This window comes from Sus scrofa, chromosome 13, assembly GCF_054392235.1.
Source record: "Sus scrofa isolate SSC_HxYL_T2T_F1_AM1 chromosome 13, Sscrofa_HxYL_maternal_Yorkshire_Landrace_v2.0, whole genome shotgun sequence".
Taxonomy (NCBI): Eukaryota; Metazoa; Chordata; class Mammalia; order Artiodactyla; family Suidae; genus Sus; species Sus scrofa.
The window spans coordinates 51,199,476-51,227,372 of record NC_139395.1 but is presented as its reverse complement, the minus strand read 5'-3'; the positions used below and the strand labels follow the sequence as shown (position 1 = coordinate 51,227,372).

The window sequence follows — 27,897 nt, the reverse complement described above, 5'->3', positions numbered from 1 at the left end:
CAGTGGTCCTACATCAGGAAGGCAAGCCCTCAAAGCACCTGGTTCTGACAGCCAGTGAGACTTGTATACAGGAGAGCTGAAGGGTTACAGGAAACAGAGATTCTGCTCTTAAAGGATGCATGCCAGCCAATATCTCAGATGCTCTGGGTCTCAGTACAGAGGCAGTAGTCGGAAAGAAGCCTGGGTCAGAACCACTTGGTTTGATATCTACAAATCAATCAATATAACTGAAGAATAAAAATCATATAATCATCTCAACATATGTAGAAAAAGCCTCTGACAAAACTCAACATCCATTTATGATAAAAAAACAAAGTGGGCAAGAGTTCCTTTGTGGTGTAATGGGTTAAAGATCTGGCATTATCACTGAAATGGATCAGGTTGCTGCTGTAGCATGGGTTCAGTCCCTGGCCAAGGAACTTTCACATGCCACAGGTGCAGCCAAAAAAACTGGGTATAGAGGAATTATGCCTCAACATAACAAGGTCATATAAAACAAACATACAATGCTGTATAGCACTGGGAACTATATCTAGTCACTTGTGATGGAGCATGATGGAGGATAATGTTGAGAAAAAGAATGCATATATGTATGTGTGACTGGGCCACTTTGCTGTAGAGTAGAAAATTGACAGAACACTGGAAGCCAACTACAATGGAAAAAATAAAAATCACTTAAGAAAAAAAATAATAAATAAAACAAACATACAGCCAACATCATATTCAATGGTGAAAAGCTGAAAGCATGTCCTCTATACTCTGAAGACCATAAGACATTGATGAAAGAAATTGAAGACAACACAAACAAATGTAAAGATATACCAAGCCAGTGCCTAGGCATACCTCTCTGTGAGATGGTGGGGGACTGGCACCCAGGCCTTCTCTATATTGTGACAGTGCACCCATGCTTTGTGACATTGTATAATTTGCCTCACACTCTAGCACAGGGAAGGTAGGGAACCAGAAAGGACCCACCATGCTGAATAGGAGTAAAGAAAATGAAGTAAAAAGAGATATTTGTAAGACTGACCAAGACTAAAAGACTAATAATAGTGAAATGATAGAGAAGACAGTGGAGAAATAGTACCTCTCTAACCACACAGGTGAGAGCAGAAGCAGGTGGGTGGAGTCTGGAGGACAAGTTGGCAAGGTACACCAAAAGCCTTGATTTTACTTCTAGAAATATACCCTAATAAATATACTGGATAAATGGAAAAAAGTATCTCTGCAAGAGAGTTTATCATATTATTGTTTATAGTACTGAAACACTGTAAATAACATCAATGTTCTCCAAGACAGAACTGCCTGACTGGAACATCCAGAAAGCAGATTATTATATAGTCATGGAAAAGAACAGAAACATATTCATTAACATGAAAAGATGTTCACAACATGGCAAAGTTTTTAAAAAGCTGGTTATATGAAAGAATAAGCCAGTGTTCTAGAAGTCTATATATAAACATATACGCATCTACACATGCACAAATAGAAAAAAATCTAGAAAGTATAGATATTTAAAACCAAAAGGTATTGAAAGATGTCAAGTGCCTTTCAAAACCTCCTGGTATTATAATCTCTAATTTCTCCTTTATCATTGTTTGTACATTCTTTTTTCCTGTACAGTGAACATGTACATTATAATCAGTAAAAACAAAGCATAAAACTTAAGAAAACCAACGCAGGTGAGGTGAGCTACATAGAAAACCCCACATTAAGTCTTTGACAAAGCTCTGCGAAAGGAGAGATTTTAGGTCAAATATTTGAAAATGGGACAAATAACCATGAATTGGGGAGGATGTGGCACAGCGGTTCTACACACAAAGAAGAACACTTTTTTTTTTGTCTTGGTCATTTTAAGGCCACACCTATGGTATATGAAAGTTCCTAGGCTAGGGGTAGAATCAGAGAACTACAGCTGCCGGACTATGCCACAGCCACAGCAATACGAGATTTGAGCCACATCCATGACTTACATCACAGCTCACAGCAATGCTGGATCCTTAACCCACTGAGCAAGGCCAGGCATAGAACCTGCATCCTTATGGATACTAGTCAGGTTCATTTCCACTTGAGCCTTAGCAGGAACTCCCAAGAACTCTTTCTACAGACTGACCTCTCCAGAACAGGCAAGAAAACTAGGATGCAGTTGACCAAGTCAACCCAGCTCCCATATAGGACTGATGGAAAAAAAAGGGCTTGAGGAGACAGTAGATAAGATGCATACAAAATGCCCGACATTTCTCCTTCCAACTCTTTACAGGAAGCACATCTCCCTCAGGAGGCAGGCGAGTTGCTTACTCTCGTTGTGGCCCAGAAAGCAGCTTTCTGGGCCTCTCTGTGAGGCTCAGGTTGACACAATCTGAAGTATATTAGAGGAAACCCCAACCCCATTTGGGGAGAAACCCACAAGACCATGTGGATCCATGCGGTTTTGTCCTCAACCATTAATCAAGGATGGCTCGCTGACCTCATCAAAACGGGTGAATCTAGATTGCTGCTGTGTTTTTAAGTTTCTTCTGGTTTGAGGTTTCTATTCTAAATTTTCTTAGCCATTTATATGGAATGTTGCATATTCTGTAAAATATGCCAAAAAAGAAGAAAGAATTGAAAGTTTGCCAAAAAAGAAGAAATAATTGAAAGAGGTTAAGAACAAAAGGAAGAAATGAAGGAAAAGGAAGGAGGGAAGGAAGGAAGGGGGGAAGGACAGAGGGAAGGGTAAAAAGGCTACAAGATATAGTAACACAAAAAAATAATTGTCTTTTCCTGTGCATTTGTGACTCAAAACATATTTTTTCCTGAAACAAATTTACTCCTTTTTCAAGAAACAAGTTTGGAAATTTTGAGGTGAGATCAGAAATGAATACAAGGCAAAAAGATGCTTTCACAGCTACTTCCATTGCTTGACAGCTGAAGTCTATCCCAGCAATGTTCGGTATACTCAACTCCTGAGACCTCTATCACTCATTTTGAACTTACTATCCACAGACTCCCCATGACCTACCTAAGACACATTTTATTTTTTTTAGGGCCACACCCATAGCATATGGAGGTTCCCAGGCTAGGGGTCAAGCCAGAGCTGTAGCAGCCAGCCTACACCCCAGCTCACAGCAATGCTGGATCCTTAACCCACTGAGTGAAGCCAGGGATTGAAACTGTATCCTCATGCATGCTAGTCAGATTTGTTTCCTCTGAGCCACAACGGGAACTCCAAGGGGTATTTAATACGGGGAGAATGAGTTCTGTTTTAAAAATCTTTCCTTTAGAAATTTGTAAACAAAATGGTTGATTTCATTTTCAACTTAATGGGTTTGCTTTTGAAAGCATTCCTCACCAACAATTTTCACAATGCCTACAGATATAGATGAGTTTTTACACCACAAGTGTTCACATGGTACACAGACAGTCCTTGTAGATATGAGACCTTTTTCTAGCTTATATTTTTGGTACAAAGCATGCCTTCTTTGGATGTATCCTACTTTTCATGCCTCAGTGTATATGTATATTTACATAAAAACATAGATGTGTTTTATAGTCATACATATGTAGACACACAGCAGTCAAAAAAACAGCTAGAGAAAGTCACTTTAATAGTACCCTCTGGCTTTTTGGAAGATTGGCATAAATCTCTTCTTCAGGGGAAAAAAAAATCCATTTTTCTGAGAAGGTAAATGTTTATTAAATGCAAATACTGATATTCGTTACCTAGGAAAAATGTCTTGCTGCATGTGGAATTTCTTGATAAAAAGCTTTCAAGTCCCAGGTTTCTTCAGATAAGCCACTATCGGTGAACTGATGCGTGAATGCACTGAAATTGAATTACTGTACAACAGCAATTACTTTCCACAGTACAGCTATAATGGGAATCAGTTCCGCAATGAACAGCAGGTAGCTTTAGGAAGGAGGAAAACCTTTAATACATAATCGAGTCTCTCTTAGCTTTTTCCAGGAAGCAAAGATGTTTATTTCTAAGCCAAACACATTTTTTTCAAGGGCCCGATTTATCATTTTATCAATGTAAATCAGAAAATAAGTGAAACAGGATTAAGTCTATTTGCAAAAAAGGAGTTTCGGAGCGCTTTCAAAATGTATGAAATATCTTACCCAAAGTTTGGAAAAAACAGACTCTTCACATAGTGAGTTTGGCTGCAACATGCTTGCTATGTCTTTTCACAGTCCCAAGTGAAGTTTCTTTGTTTAGATTCTTGTAATTAATAGGAGGAGAAAAATAAAATTGAACAGCAAACAAAATACTTCATGTTTTGCCTAATATGCTACCAAAACAGGTACCATCCCATAATCGTCTTTGTCTCTGTGAAAAGTGTTAAGTTTGCAGGGGTCTACACTCGGTAAAGGCAGGCAGAGAAAGCTGTGTGGATCACTGCCCAGCCTGAACCCAGGAATGCCTAGGAGGACAGGAAGTGTAACACTGGTGCAAATCAGGTTGCAGGGTGATAACCTCAAAGCTGCTCTACGCAATCAAAGGCAAAAAACCATGTTGGGGAATTCACCCATAGAAAACCATTCTACAGAACAGTGGTATAAACTCATAAATTCTCTGAGAATGTCATTGCATTCATGTATCTACTCTTTTCAGGGAGTGCTGCTCATTTGGGTTATATGGACTGCATGGAAAGTACAGGATCATTACTTTCCCCTGATTGTGTTGGTATCTGTCCTAAAAGTCTATCTCTATCTCCCTAATCAGAGATGCCCACGGTTACTCAGAGTTACTTCTTACAGATTCTCCTCAACTGCATGTTTAGCTGTGCCTGCTCAGAATTCCCTGGAGCCTCAGATGATCCTTCCGGCTGGTCTGTGCTACTTCTAGCGGATGCTCAGATTTTAATGACAAAGGAAAGGCAGGAGCAGCTTGTCCATGACACCAATGGTGTGCAGTGCACATCTCTTGCCTTCCCCCTTCCCACAACCAAGGAAAAGTCTTTGTCACCATCAGCAGCTCAGACAAAGAGGAGCTATGTCAAATTTGCCTCCCATCAATATTTTGGATGATCTCTGAAACACTCACAGCTGAGCATTTCCAGGTGTCACTTAGGATCAGCCCAATGGGTGTGCACACCTGGCAGAGGATGTATTACTTCCTCCACATACAGCATATGAACCATCTCCCTTGAAATGTTCATGATCTAAAAACAAATTGATTCCATTACCTGTCCATTCATAGGGACTTAAAACTTGACAAATTGCTCAGCAGTATTAATCAAGAACTTGGTAACATGAATATGTCTGAACAAAGAAGTTGGGAGATGATGATCTGGGTGCAATTCTTATACACAAAGGCAAAGAGCAGTATCGCTGCATAAAAACCAATGTGGCCCTATGTTAAAACAACCTACATCAAGCCTCCGAGTAGAATTGAAAAAATTATTAACCACCAATGGCATTAAAAAGTGCTAGAAAATATTAGTGAAGAAATGCTACCATAATGACGGCACCATTATGTTAATAGCAATTATTGAAGCTAAGGTTATCTGTAATTTGCTAGCCTGAAAAAAAAAGTTACATATAGTCCATTACCCACCAGATGACAGAGGTTATGTAATGGGCAGGCCACTTTAGGTTTCACATTTACTTCAGACATCTGACGGGGAGAAAATAGGATTTTCTGTGATAGGATAATTGTATAGTGGAGAGCAGTAATTCAAATAGGGGACGGGTATGATAAAATCACTCTGATTCGACTAATCACTGAGAAAAGTGATGGAGAAAAAATGATGAAATCAAGCCAGAAGACACAGAGGAAAAGATCAACACTGTTTAACAGCCAAAAGATGACAGACATGTTAAAGGACTGGGTTACCCTATCACTCTTTTTTTTTTCCCTAGCAGTAACTGAACGTCCCTCTGCAAACTAATGGTGTTAGTGCAGGTCTCTGATTTGCTATCACCAATCTCATAAATACTCTCTCTCACTCTCTCTCTCTATAGATATAGATATAGATATAGATATCAGCAGAAATTTTAATAATCAGAATTGTTTATGAGCTAATTTTTAACTGTGCTCTTAGGTCCTCTCAGCCATCCACTGTGGAGGAGCACTTGGTGCTTTGTAAGTCAGTTATTGGTAGGCAGGTACTAGGGGAGACAGTAGGTCCTCCGACCTGACTCGAATTGCTAAGGATGGAGATGGGGGCTCAGAAGAGGGAGGCTGCTAGGCATAGTGCATCACAGAGATGGGGCAAATTCTAAGATCTGGTGTTTTCCTGGGCCATTTGAGAGGGAGAGTTCCCATTGTGGCTTAGCAGGTTAAGAACCAGAGGTAGTCTCCATGAGGATGTGGGTCTGATCCCTGGCCTTCCTCAGTGGGTTAAAGATCCAGCATTGCTGCAAACTGCAGTGTAGATCACAGACGCACCTTGGATCTGGCGTTGCTGTGGCTAGGGTATAGGCTGGCAGCTGTAGCTTCAATTCAACCCTTAGCCCAGGAACTTCCATATGCCACAGGTATGCCTTGAAAAAGAAAAAAAAAAAAAAAGAGAGAGACAGAAGGGGGAATCACTGCTCTGTGGATGGCATGGACAAGAAAGGCAGGGCCCTGTTGCACAGCGGTGCATTCTAGTGCACTGTGGCAAACAATGCCTTCACTATAAACCCACTAGCAAATTGGAATTTAAGGTCTTTGCACTTCAAATGATCTCAAGTCCCACAGGCAAGAGCAACCTTTCCTATTAGAGAAGAGAGGTTCCATTATAGCATGAAAAACAGTCACACCCACAGTTCCCCCACCATAAACTAACATCCAGGAGGCCTGTCAGTGTCCACTTTGTCTCATTCCAAATGCCACATGGTCTGTGACTATTGTCAGCAGAGCCACACAGTTCACAAGAGGGAGCAGGCTGATCTCAATGAAGTAACTGTCTCCAGACCAAACTCCAAGTTGATGTACAAGCCCTCTTTCCTATTTAAAGACTGGGAGCAGGGGAGAACCACATACGGCTGGACCAGTTTCCCTAGACTTTATGGTATCTCAAGTGTGCTTTTACAAAGGGCCTCATACTCTGTTTTAAAATACATTGTTCTGAGAATCCTGGATTCCTTTACCTGGGGGGCATTTCAATTCAAGTAGAGCAAAAACAAAACAAAATAAAACAAAACAAAACAAAATTCCTACTCTCAGGAACCACATCAGCCATATCAATCTCTCTTTTTTTTTTTTAACTTCACTAATTTAAAGCAAAAAGTTTTCAAAATTAGGTTCCCTCCTGTCATCAACCAGGGGCTTCCTGAAGCTTCAAGACTCAGTATTACATGTTCACAAACTCGGAGGTCCTATAACCTGCAGTGACAGCAAACGTGTACTGAATCTTTACTGTTTGCCATGAGTGTGCTAAACACTTGACAGAGATGCAAACAGAGGCACTGCAATCCTACCTCCTGGGTGCCAACGGAACTCCACTGAGCCTGCCCAAGTGACCAGAGCCAAGCCTGTTTGCTCATCTCTAAACCAATGGTCATAACAGCACCTCATCCAGCATTGATGCAAGAACGAAATGAGATGGCATATGCAAAATGCTTAGCACAGAGCCTGGTACACGGTGAATTCAATAAACCTAAGCAGGGATCATCAACTCCTAACATCAACTCCTAACATCTCTGGGGAAGCAAGTGAGGAAAAGAAGTCCACCAAGATTACTTAGCTTTTTTCACTGGCCTCCCACCTTGAGGCAGAGCTGAGATCTGGAATTAACCTCTCTACTCCAGAGCCCCTATCTCACCGGCCATGTGGACACCTGCCACTGAGTGACTGGGTCCAGGTTCTGGTGCTGGCTGGGCCTCTGTATCACAGGAGAGCATGATGCACAAGCCCCTCCAAATTCCAGACACCAGGACTCCCTTGTCTGTCAACTGCAGAGGCAGAACCTAAGGATATTTATGTCTCTTTATACTCCAAAATTCTGTGATTCACAAAGAAATCCAATTTGGGACAGTAACAGCATTTCCCTCTCAAATGGATGATGTTACTAGTACTTCAAACAAAATGAAACATGTACATTCCTTTTTCAAGGATTCAGGAAAATGTGAACTCACGCTTAGGCTGAAGGACTGTGGATTAGCACGACCTTGCTTAGGCTGAAGGACTGTGGATTAGCACGACCTTATTTGGACAGGAGTATTTTTGTATGAATAAAAAGCCTTAAAGATCAGTTCAGAACTGTCTCTGTGTTTGGTAATTCATGTTAAGGAAATGGGCATACACTGCAGGATGCTGAGGGCATGGAATTGATTAAGGAAGTAGACTCTAGTGGTCCCTGTGCTGGGGGCCCATCCCCTACCTCCCATGTAACCTCGGGAAAGTGATTCAACTTCTGGCCTCAGTCTCCTCTTTCGTAAAATGAGAATAATAGTAATTTCCATCCCAGGGCAGGAGAAATGAGTATGCATAAAATAGGAGGTGTTGAGTTGGTTGATCTATTGTTAACTTACGAGAAGATTCATGGCAGCATTATTTGTATCAAAGCTTATAAACAACTTAATTATCCAGATATAGAGGAACAGTCAAATCAATTATGACACACACACCCCCACAGATTGGAATGTTATGTAGCCATCCAAGAAAATCATGAAACACAGTGACACAAGAAAATGCTTATACTCTAACGGAATAAAGAAATGGGGGGAAAAAAAAAAGCTACAGATAAAAGCAAACAGGCAATATAATTGCTAATTTGAAAACAGAAAAACACACACAAGTACACGCAGGGAAGTGCAAAGAAAAAAAGACTAGAAAGAAGAAAACAGAAGAAGGTAAGCCTTGGTTTTCTGCTGGATGATGGGACTTTAAGGTGATTCTTTTTCTCTGTTTGATACTTTTCTATATATTCTAGAAGTTCCAAAAAAGGGGGTGTTCATTTTATAAACAGAAAATAGTCATTGTGGTGGGTTTTTTAAATTTTTTATATCAGCGTTCTGATTGTTAGATCTGAATGGCTACCATGCTGCCTTGTCTATGAAAAATACCTCTTGCTTCACCTCAGAGGCCACCAGGCAGTTCCCAAGGCTGGCTGCCAATACAGTATGTCTATGGCACATAAAAGCACTTTTTTTTTCTAAGAGACTTCAGAGTAACCACCAAGAAATCTCATCTTATTTAAATTAATAATCATAGTATGAATTCCTGTTGTGGTGCAGCAGAAATGAATCCAACTAGTAACCATGAGGTTGTGCGTTTGATCCCTGGCCTCACTCAGTGGGTTAAGGATCTGGCATTACTGGGAGCTGTAGTGTAGGTTGCAGAAGCGGCTGGGATCCTGCATTGCTGTGGCTGTGGTGCAGGCCGGCAGCTGTAGCTCTGATTAGACCCCTGGCCTGGCAACCTCCATATGCCGAGGGTGTAGCTCTAAAAAGAAAAAAAAAAAAAAAAAAATCACAGTTGCAGCAGAAGCTACCATTCACTGACCACTGTTCATGCATTAAGTTCTGTGTTAAAGTCTCAAAACCATAACTTTATCTTCACCTTCCCTATGTGAGTTTTTCCCATTTTACAAATGATGAAATTGAGGCTCATGAAGGCTGTTTTACAAAAGACTGAAGTTTAATAAGTGACAAAGGCAGACACTGAACCCAGGTCCAGCTCATGCTCTTACCTAAACTACAGTCCCTCCTCCCCTCAATCAAAATAGTATAAAAATGTTTTAGAAAGAAGAAAATGTGTGGGATTATCAGGTCCAAAGAGAAATACTTTGTGGAAATTTGGTTTGGCCAGTTAATGGTGAGAGAAACTAAAGGAAGAAATGGACTTTTGTAACAAAGTGATTCTGGAGATAGTAAAACTGAAAGCTAAGTAAATATACTTTCAAAATAAAGAACTCTTCAGATTGCAATTCTTTCCCATAATCCTGTGCCAATATAGCATTAACATAGGATATTGCAACATCCATACATCCTAAATTAAGAATTCAGATGCCCTGTTTTGTTGGCAACAAGGAATAAAGTCAGAGGCCACCTTGGAAATCCAAAATGATATACATGTGCATTGCGGTTCCAGTCTTCCGGCTCATATAAAATTTCAGGGAGCTCTTGCCAGTCAAGACAAACATTATCATTACAGTAATGCTCCAACAGAGATAAAAAGAACTTTCAACTTCATCTAGACTCACTTACCCCATGGAGATTTTCAATTCCATATTTTGGCAAGCATGGCTTAAATTTGTTTACACTTGCTCACTTCAACCACAATGTACCCTTGAATGTACTCTGGCAATTAATGAATTCATCACACAGCCACAGGCCATCCTCTGTGGCTGTATCATTAGCATCACCTCCACTGAAGGCATACAATTGTTAAGAGGAAAACTGGCATCTAAACCCTATATGGTAAAAGGGTCACTGTGCCCCTAGTAACTGCTTATCCTAGTTGACCAGACTTAAGAAAGTGGGCACATGATGGCTGAGTCAACTTTGATCTCTGAGAGCTGAGTGCATCAATGCCACTGCCTGCAGCCGCTTTTGTGTCTTTGGGCAACACAGAGCAGGAACTAGAGGCACTTACCCTCACTGCTTCAGACTTCTTGTGAAACATCTCTTCCATGTTCTTCGCCAGCTTTTTCACCAGTTGGAGGCCATCAATTTCTTCTATGGCAACATCTTTCTCATATTCTTTGTATTTCTGTAAGGAAGGAGGGCAACATTAAAGGCACATGATACCACAAGACACCATGCCCAGGATGTCAGAGCATATTTCCCTAAGAGGAATAAGTAAAAATAAAGTTTTAAAGTTATAGTATAGCTGTCACTGTTGGATTTGGGGACACTGGACTGTATTTCAAAATAATGAAACCACCTAGAGAGAGATGTGAAAACTGGCTCTGGTTCTCTTGAAGCTTAACTAGCACCCAGGAAAAGAATAACCCAAACAAAACTCTATCATCCATCTTCTTCAGTTCTTGAAAACAGCACTCTATACTTCCAACTGGGCCATACTCAGCCATTCTTCTGGAGGACCACCCCAGATTCATCAGCTATCCTGGCCAACAACACTAGAAACTGACTATTCCAGATATGTCATAGAATAAAAATGAAGAAACTCAGCTTTTTTGGCATGTGTTTTCCCTTGAACATCACTAACTCAATTTTCTCATGGCCAAAGACCAAGGACTTAGGGAAAATTAGTTTCAGACCTATGACGCCACAGCTACAACAGGAGTCAACAATATATGACCATTGGGCCAAATCCAATCCATCACCTATTTTTATAAATAAAGCTTTATTGGGACAAAACCACACCCATTTGTTACTTATTCAATCAAGTTAAGTAGACACAACAAAGACTGGATGACCCTCAAAGACTGAAATATTCACTCTGTGGTCCTTTTCAGAAAAAGCTTACCAACTCCTGAAATGAAGTAGGAATTAAAGAAAGTACCATGGCATAACAGCTTATAAACATTTTGTAATGTTAGAGTCCTTGATGTGGATTTAAGCACTTCAATTCAATGCAATTCAATAATTCAATTACTGAGGACTTCCTATGTATTCTCAAAGAGCTCATGCAAAAAAAGCATGTAGGGAGTTTCCTGGTGGTCTAGTGGTTAGGACTCAGTGCTGTCAACACTGCAGCTGGGGTTCAAAATATGGTCTGGGAACTAAGATCCCCTATCAGCAATGTATCTCACATGTGAGCTTTATGTAAGTATAATTTGTTAGTCTGTTCATAAGGGACTAATTTTATTCAGAGTTTACTCAAATTCTCAAAGACAACTTTTTATTTAAAACCCATCACATACCCTGTTAATTTGTCTTTCTACACCAGTTGTTCTGAGTGGTCCAAGAACCCCTGCAGAATGCCTGAAACCCTTTCAGGGGTACATGAAGTCCTCCTTTTTTCCAACAGCTTATTTATATGAAGCCATATATTAATTGATTTTAATAAGTCACAAGCTTCTACTCAGGAAAAAGAAGAGGCTTCACATATTATCCAGGCTCTAGAGACCTTCATAGTAATTTCTGAAATGGTAAGATAACTTTGTGATGGTGGGATAATTTTTAAAATATAACTTTATTTTTTGTCCCCATTTCCTCTCCTTCACCTTCAAATATATAAACTGGGAGGGGGCTCAGTCTTTCCTTGCCTCCAAGGAAGGGAGTGTGTGTGCATGTTTGTTTTACAAAAACACTTCTCTTCCTAGCTTAGATTCCCAAGTCCTTAGAGGCAATAATACTGGGTGTCCTGAAAGAACAAGATTAGAGTTTAAGGACAGAGGGAGTGACTCTAAGGAAAAAAACGTAGAGTGAAGATTCCTCCAATCCCTAAGGCTAAAGTGAAATCCATAGAGTCTGGAGGTATCTGGCCACAGTGAGCTCCCACTGCCCACTGGACACCAGCAGAGCAGGAGGTCAGAAGGCAGGAAGGGATGTTAGGACTGGGCATTAGAGCCTCTGCCTTGAAGGTTGAGCCCAGGGCTTAGAGTTTCTCAGAATTAAGGTGATCCTGATGAAATTAAACCAAGTGCTCTTCTGCAGCACCCGAGTATGGATCAAGACAGAATCTACTCCATCATTTATAAGACATTCTGAGAGGCTTTGCATGGTCCTATAATGGCTTGAGTTGTAAGGGACATGTTTCTCCCTGCTCCCTGAAAATGTCCATAAAAATCTTATGTGTTTTATCTTGAGAGTCTTTCTCTTCTTTGGAAAACCATCATTCCTTCTTCTAGCCTTCCTCTCCTCCTCGACAAGGGTATCCTGCTTCCCTAAGATGAGGAGGACTGCACCTTCCCTCCACGTTTCCAGAGCACTCTGTGCTCATCTCTCCTGGCATCATAACTTGTGTGGCCCAAGACGTGAGGACAGGTATTTGTGGTCACCCCTCAGGCCCCAGCAGACACTCACAGAAGTCCTCTGAATAAAGCTTGTTGCAGAACAACTGCAATGCTACAAAACAAGGAAGATACAAGTAAGAATGCAACTGCATTGTCTAACAGACCTGTAAGGGTGACCTCCCATTCCTTGGGAGGTTGACTAGATTGGCCCGAGATGTGGGACTCCAGCCAGCCCAAGCCTGGCTCAGGCAAACAGTGTCCTCTGGTGTATGAATAAAACTTCAATGACAATCACTGGAAACTTTCCCTAAGTTCAGATGCAAGCCAATGATGTCTTTGGAGCCAAAAATTCTGGGGGTTCTCTGCTGCCTGCCAGATGTGCTCCAAAAGCCAAAAGGCGAGGTCAGCTTATATGCAAGGTTGGTTCACTACCAAAATGTAAAGTTCAAGAAGACAAAACAAAAATAATGTCAGTCTAATATTTACAGTCAGTGAAATAAATCTCTGTCTTAGGTAATTCTGAAACTAAAGGTGATCTAGAGGCTTAAAATAAAGGAAAAAAAATGTATTTCACCATTAGCCATTATCTAAATCTTTTGGTTTTTATATCAGGCCCTATTATTCTGGTCATATGGGTTACTTACATGTGTTTTTCTCCCAATAGACTTCTAGAAGGGATCAATTTAGTCAACTCTGACTATCCACCAAGTTCTCAATGAGACTTTCCCTGCATCTTAGCAAGTCTGCTCCATGAAAAAGAGCCGCTGACTTCATGGAGGCCTGCCAGTCTCCCAGGACTGTTTGTGCGTGATGACCTAGCCAACTAATCTCAACAGGAAGCTCTGGCCAAGCCAAGGATCCCAGATCTGGGACAAACTTAGCAGTTCACTGGTTCTATTCCTCTTTCAAACTCAGCCCTCTCCCTTTAGAATATGTGACAACAGGTCCTCTTTGCCAATGAGCCAAGCCTCATACTACTTCCTCACTAGTCTGGGAAAATTATTCCATAAGCAAAAAACACCCTGCTTTCCAAGACATGTTAATGCCTGTTAGAATTGGGTCAGAACAATGTAATGCCTTACTCTTACCAGGAAACATTAGACTGGGCTGGAATCAAAGGATTGTGAAAAACAGAGTGATCTAGTGATAGTCATTAATCAATTGCAAACCCTTATCGGCTTGGAATGGTGATATACACTAAAACCATTAAAAACACTAAAAACATACCCATGTATGAAACCAAGCAATCTGACCTCTAGAAACTGGATAGCATAAACTATAAAAGCACACAAACTCCACAGAACCATCCCAAATTGTGCAAAAGAATGTGGGAAACAAGCATACGGTATATTACAATAGGTTATAGACAGTAATCATGGGTGAGTTTTTCTTTTAAATTACTAATCTGCCTACACATGCATATACATGCATACAAAAACACTGTAAGAAGAACAGATACCAAAGAGCTGGCCATGCAACTGCAAATGATTTTCTTCTTTCTACTTTTTGCTTACCTATATTTTCTAATTTTTATAATAAACATACTATTTTGGAAATGAGAACATCTAAGAGTTGCAGTTATAGGTAAAATAAAATATGGGCTTCTAATAACAGATTTCTGTAGGAGCATGTGGCCCCAATTAGAATCTGTGTAGTTAAGCAGCATGTCTTTATCAGCAGCGCCCAAGGAAGTCAGCAAAATTAAGGCTCCCTGGGCCATAGGCCCAGCAAGGCCCTCGAAGCTTTTCACATGTTAATGAGTCTAATCCTCACAGCTACCCTGGGAGGTAGGTATCATGCCCATGCTGCAGATAGGGAGCTGAGGCACAGAGACATTTAGTAAGTTGTTGAAAGTCAAATGGTTAGAGAGTGAGTTTTAAACCCAGTGAGGTCAGACCTGATATTGCTTGGTCTTCTGAACTTGGCAGGGGGGTGGGGGGAGAGGAAGGATAGTCTAAATATTTGCAAACTTGCTTCAGAGGGCCCATTTCACTGCCATCCTAGTACCTGTTTCATTGATTTGTAACCAATAATGGCTTGGACTTCCAAGAGCGTCAAATGCCTAAAACAGGAGATGACAACATCAGTTACCAAGGGCAACAGCTGCTTACAAGGCTCCCCCAAGTGAGCAAAAGCCATGTGACCAGGTCACACTGGATGTCACAGGAGAGGTCCCTATCCCTCCAAGGGGCCTGTAAGGGGATGAATTTACAGCCTGACCTCAGAGAAGCAGATGCAGCTCTTGACTCTTGAAAGTGGCCCTGGAGCCTTAATTATAAATTACTCCACAGCAATGTTTGGGCTACAATTTGTCTTGTTCTCTAAGGCAGCAAAAGTCCTGGAAGCAAAAATACCGCAAACTCCTTCTCTTCTGGGGTTTGCCTCCCCACGCAAATGGGACATCAGTAACACTTTATTTTCTACAGCCTTAAGGACTGCTTTAGAAATTACTTTGCTTTGTTTAAAAATAGTCATCCTTGAGCAGGGAGAGAAGGAATTCAGAAAATATCAGCAGGTCCCTGTCAATATTCAGAAGGAAGGTGGAGGCGAAGACAAACGTGGAAGAAACACAGCCGCCTGATTAAAGATTCAGGCCAGTTTGGACTGGACCTCTGTTTCTAGCACTCCATTTGCTTGTTCCACAAACATCTATTTTGCGTCTCTGATATTCCAGGAAAGGGACAAGGCACCAAGCACAACATGATGAGTAAAGCAAAGTTTGATGAGCAAAGCAAAGTTTGAGAAAGCTCAAGGCCTAATGGTCAGGATGGTTCTGATAAGTGACTCCGCAAAGAAGATGCAACATTGTGGTTATGTACCCTGATGGGGTGGTCAAGGCAGTCACTCCATCTTGTTGGATCCCTAAAGGATGACTAGGCTTGGAAGAGGGGGGATGCCAAGAGGATGCCAGAGGGAGCAGTAGGTATGGAGGGGGGGATATCCAGTAAAAGACAAGGCCAAAGAAGTGAACAGGACCAGGCCATCAAGGGTAATGTGTTAGGATTAAGAATCTGGACCTTATCCTGACTTAGGTAGGAGGCTGAGGGTATGGAGACAGACAACCAGGGCCACTGAAGGATTTGAGGGTAGAAGGGACTCAATGGCCAGATCTGTGGTTCTGAAAAATCTCAGTGTACAGACTGGAAAGGAGGAACATAAAACTGGGTGGAGACAGGGAATCAGGAGGCTGGGGAAGCCAGGATTTGGAAGACAGCACTGGAAAAAAGTCAGAAGTGTCAGAAAATGAGAAGTAGGCTCCCTGAGCGATATCAAGAGGTCTGATGGTCAGACACAGCAGCAGTTTGGACTGATTGGCTGTTTCACTTTAGGGAAATTGCTTAACCTTCTGGGTCACCATGTCCTTGATCAGAAAGCCAATTTTCCAGAGCTGTTCTTAAGGGTTACTGTAAGGATCGTGAAAGCCCCCAGAACAGTTCCTGCACATACACGCCACTTTCTAATCTTCGTGCTCCCCTGCTTTCCTCTCTTGGAATTTCTGCTACAGATGATTCTACTAAGTATCATATTTTCATACTAACGCCCTCCTGAACTGAAGCTTTAATGTAGAAGATAAATTCTGACAAGGTGGTTGATGATGCTAATGTTCTTCCCTCTGCCACCCCTGGCCATCCTCTGAATCTCCCTCTGCCTTGGGGCAGTAGCTGGAGACACCAGAGCAACACAGCCTGTGGCTTTAGCCAAGACCAGGGTCAAGGCAGAACACAGCCCTTTATAAAAGCACCTCTCAGCATTCATGACACAGAAGAAAGGCAGTCTGAGAAACTTTTTATTCCCTCTGTCACATGAGAACATCTGAAGCTTCCATTCCTTCTGTTAGCAGAATCAGCATTTGGCAAGAAATCTTGTGATGAGCCAAGAACATTTATCATTTGAGAAGGGAGACACAGAAATGCATTATTTCTGCAGCATCTATTTTGCCAGATCATTTCACACAAACACCAGGAAGAGAAAAACACTACTTCACTGTCACAGCACTTAATGTTGTTCATACCTTTGGGTCATTTTTTTTCCTATGTGATAACTGAATACCTAGAAGTGAATCACCTGGAACAGCCCTCAGAGAAGGGGCTCCAGTCAGGAGACTTCTGACCAATCACAATTAGGATAGAAACCAAATGCAGAAGAGGGGTTCTGAGTGTGCACTAGCAAAAAATACCTTCTTGCAGAGGATGGATGCAAGAATACTGTTAGCCAAAGAACTGGAGCCCGTGAACATGGTCTTTTGGTCTCATAATTTTCTCATCATGAACTGAAATTACATCTCCAGAGTCAGCATAATTAAATCACTAGATGAAGACTGACAGAAGGTCCAGGGGAGGAGATGGCAAAGCAAAGACCTGCTTGTCCCCAAGCGAGAATGTGGGGAGCTTGCCTCAAAGTCCATGGCTTTAGAGACATTGGCCTCCTTCTCCAACTCATTCCTAAGCCTCCAGCACTTCCCTTGAAATCTGCTAACCAGTTCCCCAGTAAATCTTATTACTGGGAAAGAAACCTGAGACAGGCTAAGGCCAGAACACTTAACCTTTAAGGCTTGTTCCAAAAGACCAGAAAATGCCTCATGTTCCTATCTTAAGATTCACTTTTTGGTCTTATTCTCATTCCTTTAAGCTCTGGAATAGCCACAATATAGGAGATAAAAATCATTAAATCTACCATTTAAGTAAAGAGCACACCAGTACAAAAAAAGAAACCTAAATTGAAATCACTGATATTTTCACTCATTTAATAAACATTTACAAAATCCCTACCATGTGTGAGGCAGGTGGAGAAGAGTGGGGAATCACTGGCAAATGCATGTGTTCCCTTGGGATATAAGGAGGATAAAATTTTGTTCTTTTTACTAAAAACAAACAAACAATAAGTTATAGCAGAGCCACATCGGTTATTTCCATCTAAAACTGAGCCCTGACATCCCACACAGGCGTTCTGCGTGTGTGCCTCCTCCCGGGCTCACAGCTGTCTCCAGTGCAGCTATGTCACTTCTACCCAATGTGGAAGAGCAATGTGTGTCTTCTACTAAATGCAGAACAGTCTATAAAGCACAGACATATATTTCTCCCTGAGGAGGGAAGGGTGAGTAGCAGGAAAGGTGGGCAACCCAAACTGTTTCATAAATGCTAAAAACTTGGCCAAGAACAGGAATAATCACAGTCAGCAGGTTAGGCAGAGGGTCCCAGGGAGGAATGTAAAATAATCATTGAGGCAAGGGTTGTAGAAAAAGAGATGATTGTGCACCATATATAATCCCAGGCTTCCTGGGAGATGAAGTTTATTAAGTACACTATTAATGTAATGAGACAGTCATAACCCATCACAAGGTGATTGGTCAACAGAGGCAGGACAACTATGGCCAAGGTCTGATGGACAATGGGAACAAAGGGGGTGGAGGGAGAGATGGGACAGTCTCTAGATAGTACGTAAGTTCATCATATGTCCCTCCAGTGGGGAGAAAATGATGCAGTTCCTGCTCTGTCTCCTCCTCTATCTTACTCGTAGCAAACAGGACTGACAATGATGAGATGGGTAGGAAAGAATCTGTATCGATTTTCTGGCATGCTATTATTGATATGGAGTCTGGTATCAACATCCTGCTTAGCTTAGAATCACTGGCCAGAGTTCAAGTCAGAAGGAAATCAACAATAGGCATCCCATTTGCTAGGTCGGTTGGCATGGTGCTAAGACCAAGGACTCTCCAGCCAGATGTACTAAGTTCACATCCTAGCACTGCGACAGGTTGCTCAGCCTCTCTTAGCCTCCTTTCCTTCATTAGCAGAGTGGGTGATACCAGACCTCCTACTGTTCTTGGGATGATCACATCAGGTCTAATGTGTGAAGTTCCTAGCATAATGCTGGCTAGTGAGTAAAGCATTTAAAAAACACTGATGGAGATGGCAGAAGTGCTAATAAACACTGACATTTTTCCTATAACTCCTAAAAAAAGGATATTATCTTATCTCAACAAGAAGAAGGTCTCAAACTACTGCGCACAACCTAACAGATGAACTACCTCTCAGTGTTGCTCTGGGCAATGGCATTTTTCAAATACATTTCCAAGGCACTGAGGGGTCTTCAACAGAAATTCTTTGGAAATGGCTTCTTTCTGGCAGAAACTGGAGGCTGGAAGTCTATATTTGTGTGAGGGAAGATGATAGTTTTTAGATACGTTACTAAAGATGTTGCAATAACAACTAATCATCCACAATTTGGGGGTTCTCTCCTTATAGGCAGTGTCATTTTCTTATTATGACATAAATGTACCTAGTATTCCTCTCAACTCAATTATTGCATACGGAAGTGTCACTTCAAAATACAACACTCAAAAGCAATTATGTTTCTAAGTAAATCTATCTCCAAATCCTTTAAGCTGATGTAAGGAGTGCTTCTTCTTAACCATCACAACAACAAAGCTAACTGAATTCATGGAACTCTAGGTCACAGGAGACTATTTTTCTATTTGAAAATGGAAAATGCCATTCTGTACAAATCATTCTGTTTTGCAGAGGTATTCTGATCAGGTGCCTCCAAGGTCAAAAAACAAACAACCCAAAAAAACCGCCCCCCCAAAAAAAAACAACCCTCCTACCCACTATTAATGCAGTGCTCTTCCAGATCTAGTTAAGTTTGAGGAACATCCTTGAAGAATGTAGTTTTTCTCTGTCAAAGCTATCTGATCAAGAGATAATTTGCGTAAGAGTTAGAGACCTTGTTTACAAATGACAGAAGAGAGAGGACAGGACACTAAATTACAACCCAAAGAACAGACAGAGAAGAGGCAAGGAGCAGCTGGGCTCTGACTTCTGTAGGGCTGTAGCAAATGGGGACCACTTGAGGAATCTGGAATATCACCTGAAAGCAGCTCTTGTTCTATGGGGTGGGAAGCATAGCAATGGACCACCCCTGAAGGCAAGAGTTTCCTCGGCCTGTTTTTAAGAACTTCCAGCTGTGGGCGGGGAAGAGTAGTGGGGTTTAAATTATTTCTCAAGGTGCTTTGTACTCACCTCAAGAGAGCACTATTACAAGAATTATCAGGGTTCCCTCCCATGTCCCTGGAGCCCTTGTTCCCAGTTAGCTGTTTGGAGCACCCTACTAAATCACAGAGTTCCAGGGAGAATGCTCTTCAGGGCATCTGGCTCTGCCATGGGTGGTCTCTGACAGATTTCTACCACTTTCAGATTGTCAGGTCCTGAATGAAAAAATGAATCTCTCTCCTCTCCCTGTTTTACTGTCTACTTTTTTTTTTTTTAAATCCTGATAAGTCTCATAAGCTTTTACTGTTCCACACAGTCAACTGGACAAATGCCACTGATAAATTTTATATCTGTGGTGATAAAACTGAGTGTGAATGCTGCTTTAGATTGCTGTTTATATATGGGAAATTAAGTCAGAAGCAAGCTACTACACTGGCTATTGATACACCCATCCTTGCCCTAGCATGGCAGTGTAATATACTACTTTAAATGTGGGAAATTCATCTATCCACTGAACAAAAATCAAATGATCTCCATGCTTACTTAAAAAAAAACAAAAAACAAAAAAACCTTCAATTACTGGTTATATTTTAGATTACTGCATGGGGATCCAAGGCTCTGAAATATGAATATTTATGATGTACAAATATCCTTACAACATGAAAAGCCAAAATAATGATTACAGGTCCATGTGTGCTAGAGAAGAAAAATCTCATTTTATGCATTTAAGAGCATGTTTTATGCACTCCAGCAAATTTAACTACAGCCAAATGGCAAATAATAAACCATTACTTCACAAAGCTTGGATTACTTGTATATATTATTTCCTACAGTTGATTTTTTTCAAACACATTTTTCTGATTTTCTAATTTAAAATAATTCATCCTTCCTAACCCTCAAGAATTAGCAGGAACAGTAATAACAATAATAGTAATTTATCAGTAATAGTAGCAATCAGCATTTATTGAGCATTTACTTTGGGTCAGGTAGATATCATTACTCCCTATTTTACAGGTTAGGGAAATGAGGCACAGAGACATAAGGTAACTTAGCCAAGGTTGCACCACTAGTAAGAGGTTATATTAATTCAGGAGACATTACCTACTGTAATAAAAATATCCCAAAACCTCAGTGGCTTAAGACAACAGAGGTTTATTTCTTATTCATGGAACCATCCCTTGTGGGGGTTCCTAGTCACTAGTCTTTTAAATAGTGATTTAGGGACCTAGGATCCTCCCTCCCATCAGGTGCCTCTGTTCTCCCCTCAGGGTTTGGCATCATTTGCATTCAGCCAGGAAATGCAGGAAGAAGGGATGGAGAAGATGTTCATGCACCTTGAACTCCTTAGCATGGAACTGACATGCATCAGTTCTGCTCACATTCCACTAGCAGTAACCAGCCACCTGGCCAACACAACATTAGAAGGCCTTGGAAATGGACTGGTGGCTGAGGAACCATCTCCAGGCCCTAACTGAACCATGTGGAAATGGGAGCTTAAATCATCAGGAGTGTATTAGCTGTCTGGTAGCATGGCCTCAAAGTCCATACTTTAAATGCTTGATATAAAGTGTAATGAGATGAAATCTCAGATTAAAACTTGGCTGGGAACCATCTGCAAGATGAATACTTCAGAGCTGGTCCAATCAAGTCACAATCTACAGAAAGGATAACATGACCCAACTACTTGTATGTGTAATTATGGTCAGATGCCAATGTTAAAGGCCAAGATCTTGCAACACAGAAATGAACACATTATAAACAATTCTTGAAACTTTTGTCCTATTTCCTTAATCCTAGCTCAAATAAAACTGCTATTTGAATAACATCAATGACCTTTTCTAGCATAGGATAGTCATTGCCCAGGCGCCACAAAAGTTAATTGGCTTAACTAAAGTCTTTTTAATTCTATATCCGAGATGTCCTGGAAATCGAAGGCAATCAATGAATGAGTCTGCAAGACCCGTAACAAGCTTAAAGCTAATACTATTTGCAGCTGCTCAAGTGGTTTCTGTACTGACAGAGCCAAAAACTGGAAATGAGTGTTAGGACCCTGTATCTGAATGAATCTTTAACTCCATCAACTCCAAACTGAATACGGAGATATCGATTTATGGCACAGCTAGACTCTAGCTTTTCTTTGGTGAGTGAAGAAAACCATGGTGAAATCATGCTTAACAGTTATCAACACACTCTCCCTGCTAGGGAAGAATGAGGACTAGGTCTCTCCTCTCCTGCTGAAAGCTTCCTCTGTAAAAAGGTTGGGAAGATTTTAGTATAGAATCCCCTGCTGCTGATCTCAGAGGCTGAAAAAATGATCCATAGCATCAGTATCCTTCATGGAAACATGCCCTTGCCTCACACCTGCCCCTAGGTGCTTGAGGCATTTGCAGCAGGTGACCCCCTCCCCCTCCCATTTCACTCACCACCAAAAAGTGAAGACATTATACAGGGCCTTCTCTATGCTGAGATGCAAAAACAGAATTTAAGCCCTCTAAAAATTTAGACATCATCAACTTCAGAATCAAATGACTTTCTGACATCCTTCACCAAGCCCAGCACACAGGACTTTCCCCCAATATTCTTAAAATCGCAGTGTTAAAATCCAAAAGGGGAGTTCCCGTCGTGGCGCAGTGGTTAACAAATCCGACTAGGAACCATGAGGTTGCGGGTTCGGTCCCTGCCCTTGCTCAGTGGGTTAACGATCCGGCGTTGCTGTGAGCTGTGGTGTAGGTTGCAGACGCGGCTCTGATCCCAAGTTGCTGTGGTTCTGGTGTAGACCAGCTGCTACAGCTCCGATTAGACCCCTAACCTGGGAATCTCCATATGCCGCGGGAGTGGCCTAAGAAATAGTGGAAAAAAAAAAAAAAATCCAAAAGGAACTTAAAAAGACTCCCTTTCAGAAGCCGTAACTCAAATGCCTCCAGAGCCAGATGGGTCATACCTGGCAAGGGATTTGGGCCAGTCCGGGCCTATAGCAAACAGCATAGGTCTGTCTCCTCCTAAATGGTGGCTACTTTTTGGCTTCTGCTGATCTCTGCGGGGTGAGGGGCACACTGTGGTTACTCAATCTTCCATTTGTTAAGAGAAGTCAGAAATCTATGTTTTTCTCTGAAATCTCCCGCTGAGTACATTTCTTTGAACACTCTGGGGCCCAGATACAAAATGTCTCTAAACATCTTCCTCCTCATTCATCTTCACATGAGGAGGCCGAGACAGAATAACACGGGCTTACATCTCCCACAGGGCAGGGATGTGCTGGACAGTGTGCAGATGGCTTCCGGGCATCCACCACTAATCCTTGAAGCAGGCACTGTGAGAAGTGTCACCATCATATGATTCTAAGGCACTCAAAGGGTAGCTGCCAGACCAGACCAGACCAGGAAGGGAGGGACATCCACCCGGTTCAGCCAGTGGGGAAAGAGCTTGGGTCCTGTTCACCATTTGGGGTTCACTGGCCATTCAGGGGCTCAGGACCTGAGGCTGCTCTCCCCTAGGGGCCCTTATGAATGACCAAAAGCACTTTGATTTCTTGTGCATTTGGGATTACCGGGCATGGGATTGAGACCCTGAAGTTAAGGGATCCAGGTCAAGGGAAGACCACCCATTACTCTTGAAATAGGGTTTTTTTCTACAGCAGTTTGAAAAATCCTAGAGTCCTAGGAAACGTTAACGAATGTTCCTGTTCCCCCTCCCCTACACAAACATACATACACAGTCATTAGGCTATGAATATTTTTTCCCCTACCCATTCTTTTTCTTTCTTTCGTTCTTTCTTTTCTTTTTCTCTTTAGGGCCACCCCTGCAGCGTATGGAGGTTCCCAGGGTCAAATCACAATTGCAGCTTCTGGCTTATGCCACAGCCACAGCAATACCAGATCCAATTCGTGTCTGCAACCTACACCATAGCTCAAGGCAACACCAGATCCTTTAATCCACTGAGGAAGGCCAAGGGATCGAACCCACATCCTCATGGATGCTTGCTGTGTTCTCAACCCACTGAGCCACAACAGGAATTCCCAAATATTTTTTTTTCTCCTAGAATGCATTTAGGAAATTGAAAAGGAAATTAATCAATATGTACACTTTATTCTTATTCTCATACCATGGTATGCCTTTAAGATGGGGACTTGAGAGTAGGGGTTGGGGGTGGCTGCTGTGGCATCTGGTGAAGCCTACCAATTCTTTTCAGAATATTTTCAAATAAAAAAAAAAAGAAAAAGAAAGAAAGAAACCAATTCTATTGAAGTTCAGTGTTCAAAATATTTAAAACATCAATTTGTGATGCATTAATGTTAGGGTTTCTTTAACAATGCATTAAATAACAAGAACTAGCAGTAAGACTTCAATTGCCCTAACCATCAGTGTCAAAGACAAGAGTTAACAGGAGTTCCCACCGTAGAGCAGCAGAAACGAATCCAACTAGGAACCATGAGGTTGCAGGTTCAATCCCTCGCCTCACTCAGTGGGTTAAGGATCCAGTGTTGCCATGAGCCGTGGTGTAGGTCAGACACGGCTTGAATCTGGCGTTGCTGTGGCTGGAGGCTACAGCTCCAATTTGACCCCTAGCCTGGGAACCTCCACATGCCGTGGGTATGGCCCTGAAAAAAAAAAAAAAAAAAAAAAGTCAACAGCAAAGAGACATCTACATTAGTGACAATATGACCTGAAAATATCTGTGATTTTTCTTGGTGACAAAGTCCTGGGCACTGCTGTAGCTTGTTATCTACATTTGTAAGCTAAAGTAATAAATTTCACTTAGAGGTTAGTAAAAATTAAATGTCTCATTTTTTTTTCCCCACCTAAGTTCACAGCTTAAATTCTCTCTAAGGCGTGGACACAGGTTAAGCACCCCGATACGCTCCCCAAGAAGAGCAAAAGGGCCCAAAAAAAGGTCACTGGATGTGTGCACAGTGACAGGGCATGTGCCCCTGATTCACATCCACCATCAGGATGTACAATGTGCCTGTTTTCAACCTCTGGTCTATGTCACTTGTACTGCCTGATTATTAGCATACAGTTAAAATCCAATTTAATGTTTATATATATTGAACATACACACCAAATTATGGACATTTCCTCCAACAGTTAATTCTGGCAGATGGCTTCGCTGTATATGTAAGTATAGATTAGACCTTATGAGTTTCCCTGGGTGCTCTGTCAATAAATGACGATTTCTCAAATGGATCAGGGAAGGGTAAATTCTAAACTAAGAACAATATTTTATCTCAGGCTAAGGTCTTAAGGGCTGAAAAGAGCTATAATTTTTTTTTCCTTATATAACCACTGGGTTACTAGAATTTTTCACAAAGAACATACAATTATTATTTGTGTGATTAAAAATACGTAATGTGTCAAGTTCAAGGAAATTTCATAATCATTGATATAAAATTATAATACATGCCTCATAATATGCAAAGAGGAATGTGACTGCTTCAGAAGGCTTACATTTGAGACATGAATTAAATAACCCATTGACCAAGCCTCCCCTTGGTCCACAGCCACTGGATGACTGTGTCAACAAATATCTTATCTAGTGCACATGCAATTGTGCACTATCAGAGAACTCTGCTCATGAAATACTAAGAGAAGTGTATTACGTTTATAACTAAAGTTATGTAAAAATACAAATCAAAAGACACTGAGAGAGACCATAACAAAATTCTAATCATGGCTACCTTAGGGTGGCAGAGTATTTAATGAATTTTTCCAGTTTTCTACATTTGTTTTGTGTTATAGCTTTTCAAAAGAAGAAAGTAAAGTCTAAGATGGAGAAAAATAGGACAGTTAAGGTGGAATTCAAATCCAGGCAGGCTACCTCCAGAGCCCTCCTATGACTTCCCCTAAGAACTCTTCTAAAATAGTTGAAGGTAAAATGAGACTTTTTTCTTATTCTAAAAGCAAAGTGTTCTTGCTATAGGAAGTACAATCAAAAGGCAGATATAAGCAAATAGAACAAAACAAACAAACAAAAAAAACCCTAATCCTGCTACCCCCAAATTCAAAAGGTTACCCTGTGGTTAATATCCTTAGAGATTTTTTTCCATTTTTCAAATGGAAGATCATATGTGTAACTATTTCTTTATAGTCAAAGTGAGATAATCCTATACATGTCAATAAGATATAGTTTCAAATTATGTCCCCAGGAAGCTTAGATTCAAAACAGTTCATCCTTCAGACCACCAAGATAAATGCAGAGAGAAGTCTGGCAGCCTTTCTCCAGGATCTACACCATTCCACGTTCATCAACCATGAGAGATTCACTGTGGGCATAGCTGTTCTGGGTAAAAACTGCAACAAAACACTTACAGGTTTCGATTACCAAATATTTATCTTCCAAATAAATCTTGCATCTCCCAATCCTTACAGAAAATCAATTTGTTAATTTACTTCTATTTCATTCTATAATGTCTCCTTTTGTTAATCCTCTTTCCTGGGGGGTAGGGGTGGGGGACGCTTTTCAAATCTTGTCACATACCCTTCACTGAAAAAGTGCCCTTTTCGGAATTCAAGGTGAATTGTACTTCACAAAGGAGCCCTGAATTTGTGTGCCTTTCTCTACATTCATTTTCTGTCCCACGGTCTCTCTCATTAATTGAAATGCTTTCTTAGTGGTTCCATTTCCTTGTGATCACCATGCTTCCTTTAATCCACTTGCCTTTCATTAAATACAGTGGTGGTGGGCTACAAAAGGTTAACCAGGAAAAGGAATACAAAAAGAAAAAACTGGAACATCAACCAAAAATAGAAAAAGAGAATTAACTTTAAAACCATGATGTACACATTAATTGAAGAAGAATGGGAGGAAGGCACTTACTTGGGCCAACACTCCTTGAAAACAGAATGGGGGCAGCTATCCCATATCCCTGGACCAGGAGGGTGGTATGTGGCCCTTCAGCTGCATCCTCATTGTTATGATGTTTCACTTAGGCTAAAAGCACAGACTTTTAAAAAAACATAAAATCACGTATCTGAAAATCAAGAAGCATGAACTTCCCACTGAAGTATCTAAAGCCTCATGTCACAAATCAAGACTCCAAGACTCACAGAGGCTACCAACTGGCTCAAGTTTCTTCTCCAAAGTGGCAAAATATGAATCCAGTCCCAGATGGAGGACTTCAAAGCCCACCTGTACACTTTCCTTCTTCCTTTTAAGGAATCAAGTTGAGGCATCTCCTTACAAAGGTGGTAATACCTCTCCATCTATCTGTCTTATGAATCCATACTACATGCATCAGAGTTTGCAAAGCAAGCTGCTTCTGTGTTGTTCAAAAATTATTTCACATGACCCAAGAACATGCCCTGTGTGAATGCTAAAAAGAATCCAGGAAACAAAGAGTAATGGTGGTAGGTCAAATTATCATGCCATTATGGGCTTTGTACATCCAATCTTCTCTTTTAGAAAACTCTCCCTTCCTCTGATGCCTCCACTCCTCTCTCTACCCAACTAACTTCTACACTTCAGTCAATATTCTGATCAAGAGTCACTACCTGTAGGAAGTCCTCTCATTCCCCAGGGTGAGGCTTTGGTCCACTTGGCTTGTTGATCCATTTTCCAAGTGAGAAAAAGTATCACAGCCCTTGACATGACTTAATATGCATATGAATCTCTGAGGGGTTTGATTAAAGTGAAAATTCTGATTCAGACCTGGAGTGGGGCTAGAGATTCTGCACTTCTCACAAGCCCTCAGATGATGCTGAAGCTATCTGTCCATAGACCACAAACTGAAGTCTAAAGGAAGGAGACTCTGAATTCATCTCCATATTCTCCACGCATGGAGCTGCAGGAGAGGAGATGAGGAGGGGGGCTCTCTGAGGGAATAAAGAAAAATTTCTGCCTGAGTAGGTCAAAAAGCTGTTGAGTGGTGCTGCCATTTGTCCATCTTTTTTCTTTTTGAAATATTCAGCATTACTACACAAAGTTCCTGATTTGAGAAGATATAATTTATGAACTAAGGCCCAAGTCTAACTTCAAAGTTATTTCCTACCATATTCAATAGACTCAAAATATGACACTATCTTTGGCATCTCAGGGCGTTCAGAAGTTAAAAACAAGAGGTGAGAAAATAAAACCTTCTGGGGGAAAATAAACGAGATTGTCAATGTTCTTTGTAAGTTATGGCTCCAACATGCGG

The 27,897-nt window shown here is 41.2% G+C and overlaps 1 protein-coding gene across 26 annotated transcripts in view; it reads right to left on the bottom strand.

Moving 5' to 3' along the window:
- The window catches only part of CACNA2D3 (calcium voltage-gated channel auxiliary subunit alpha2delta 3), a 924,345-nt gene that overhangs the window by 751,967 nt on the left and 144,481 nt on the right, over nucleotides 1–27,897 (bottom strand). For all 26 annotated transcript variants that reach the window (XR_014823278.1, XR_014823270.1, XR_014823269.1 and 23 more), the window contains exon 3: nucleotides 10,508–10,624. Coding sequence is in view for 3 of the 26 variants with exons in the window: in XM_084988628.1 (XP_084844754.1) it covers nucleotides 10,508–10,624 (117 nt within the window). In the remaining 23 variants the exon portion in view is untranslated. The remainder of the gene's footprint in view (nucleotides 1–10,507; nucleotides 10,625–27,897) is intronic.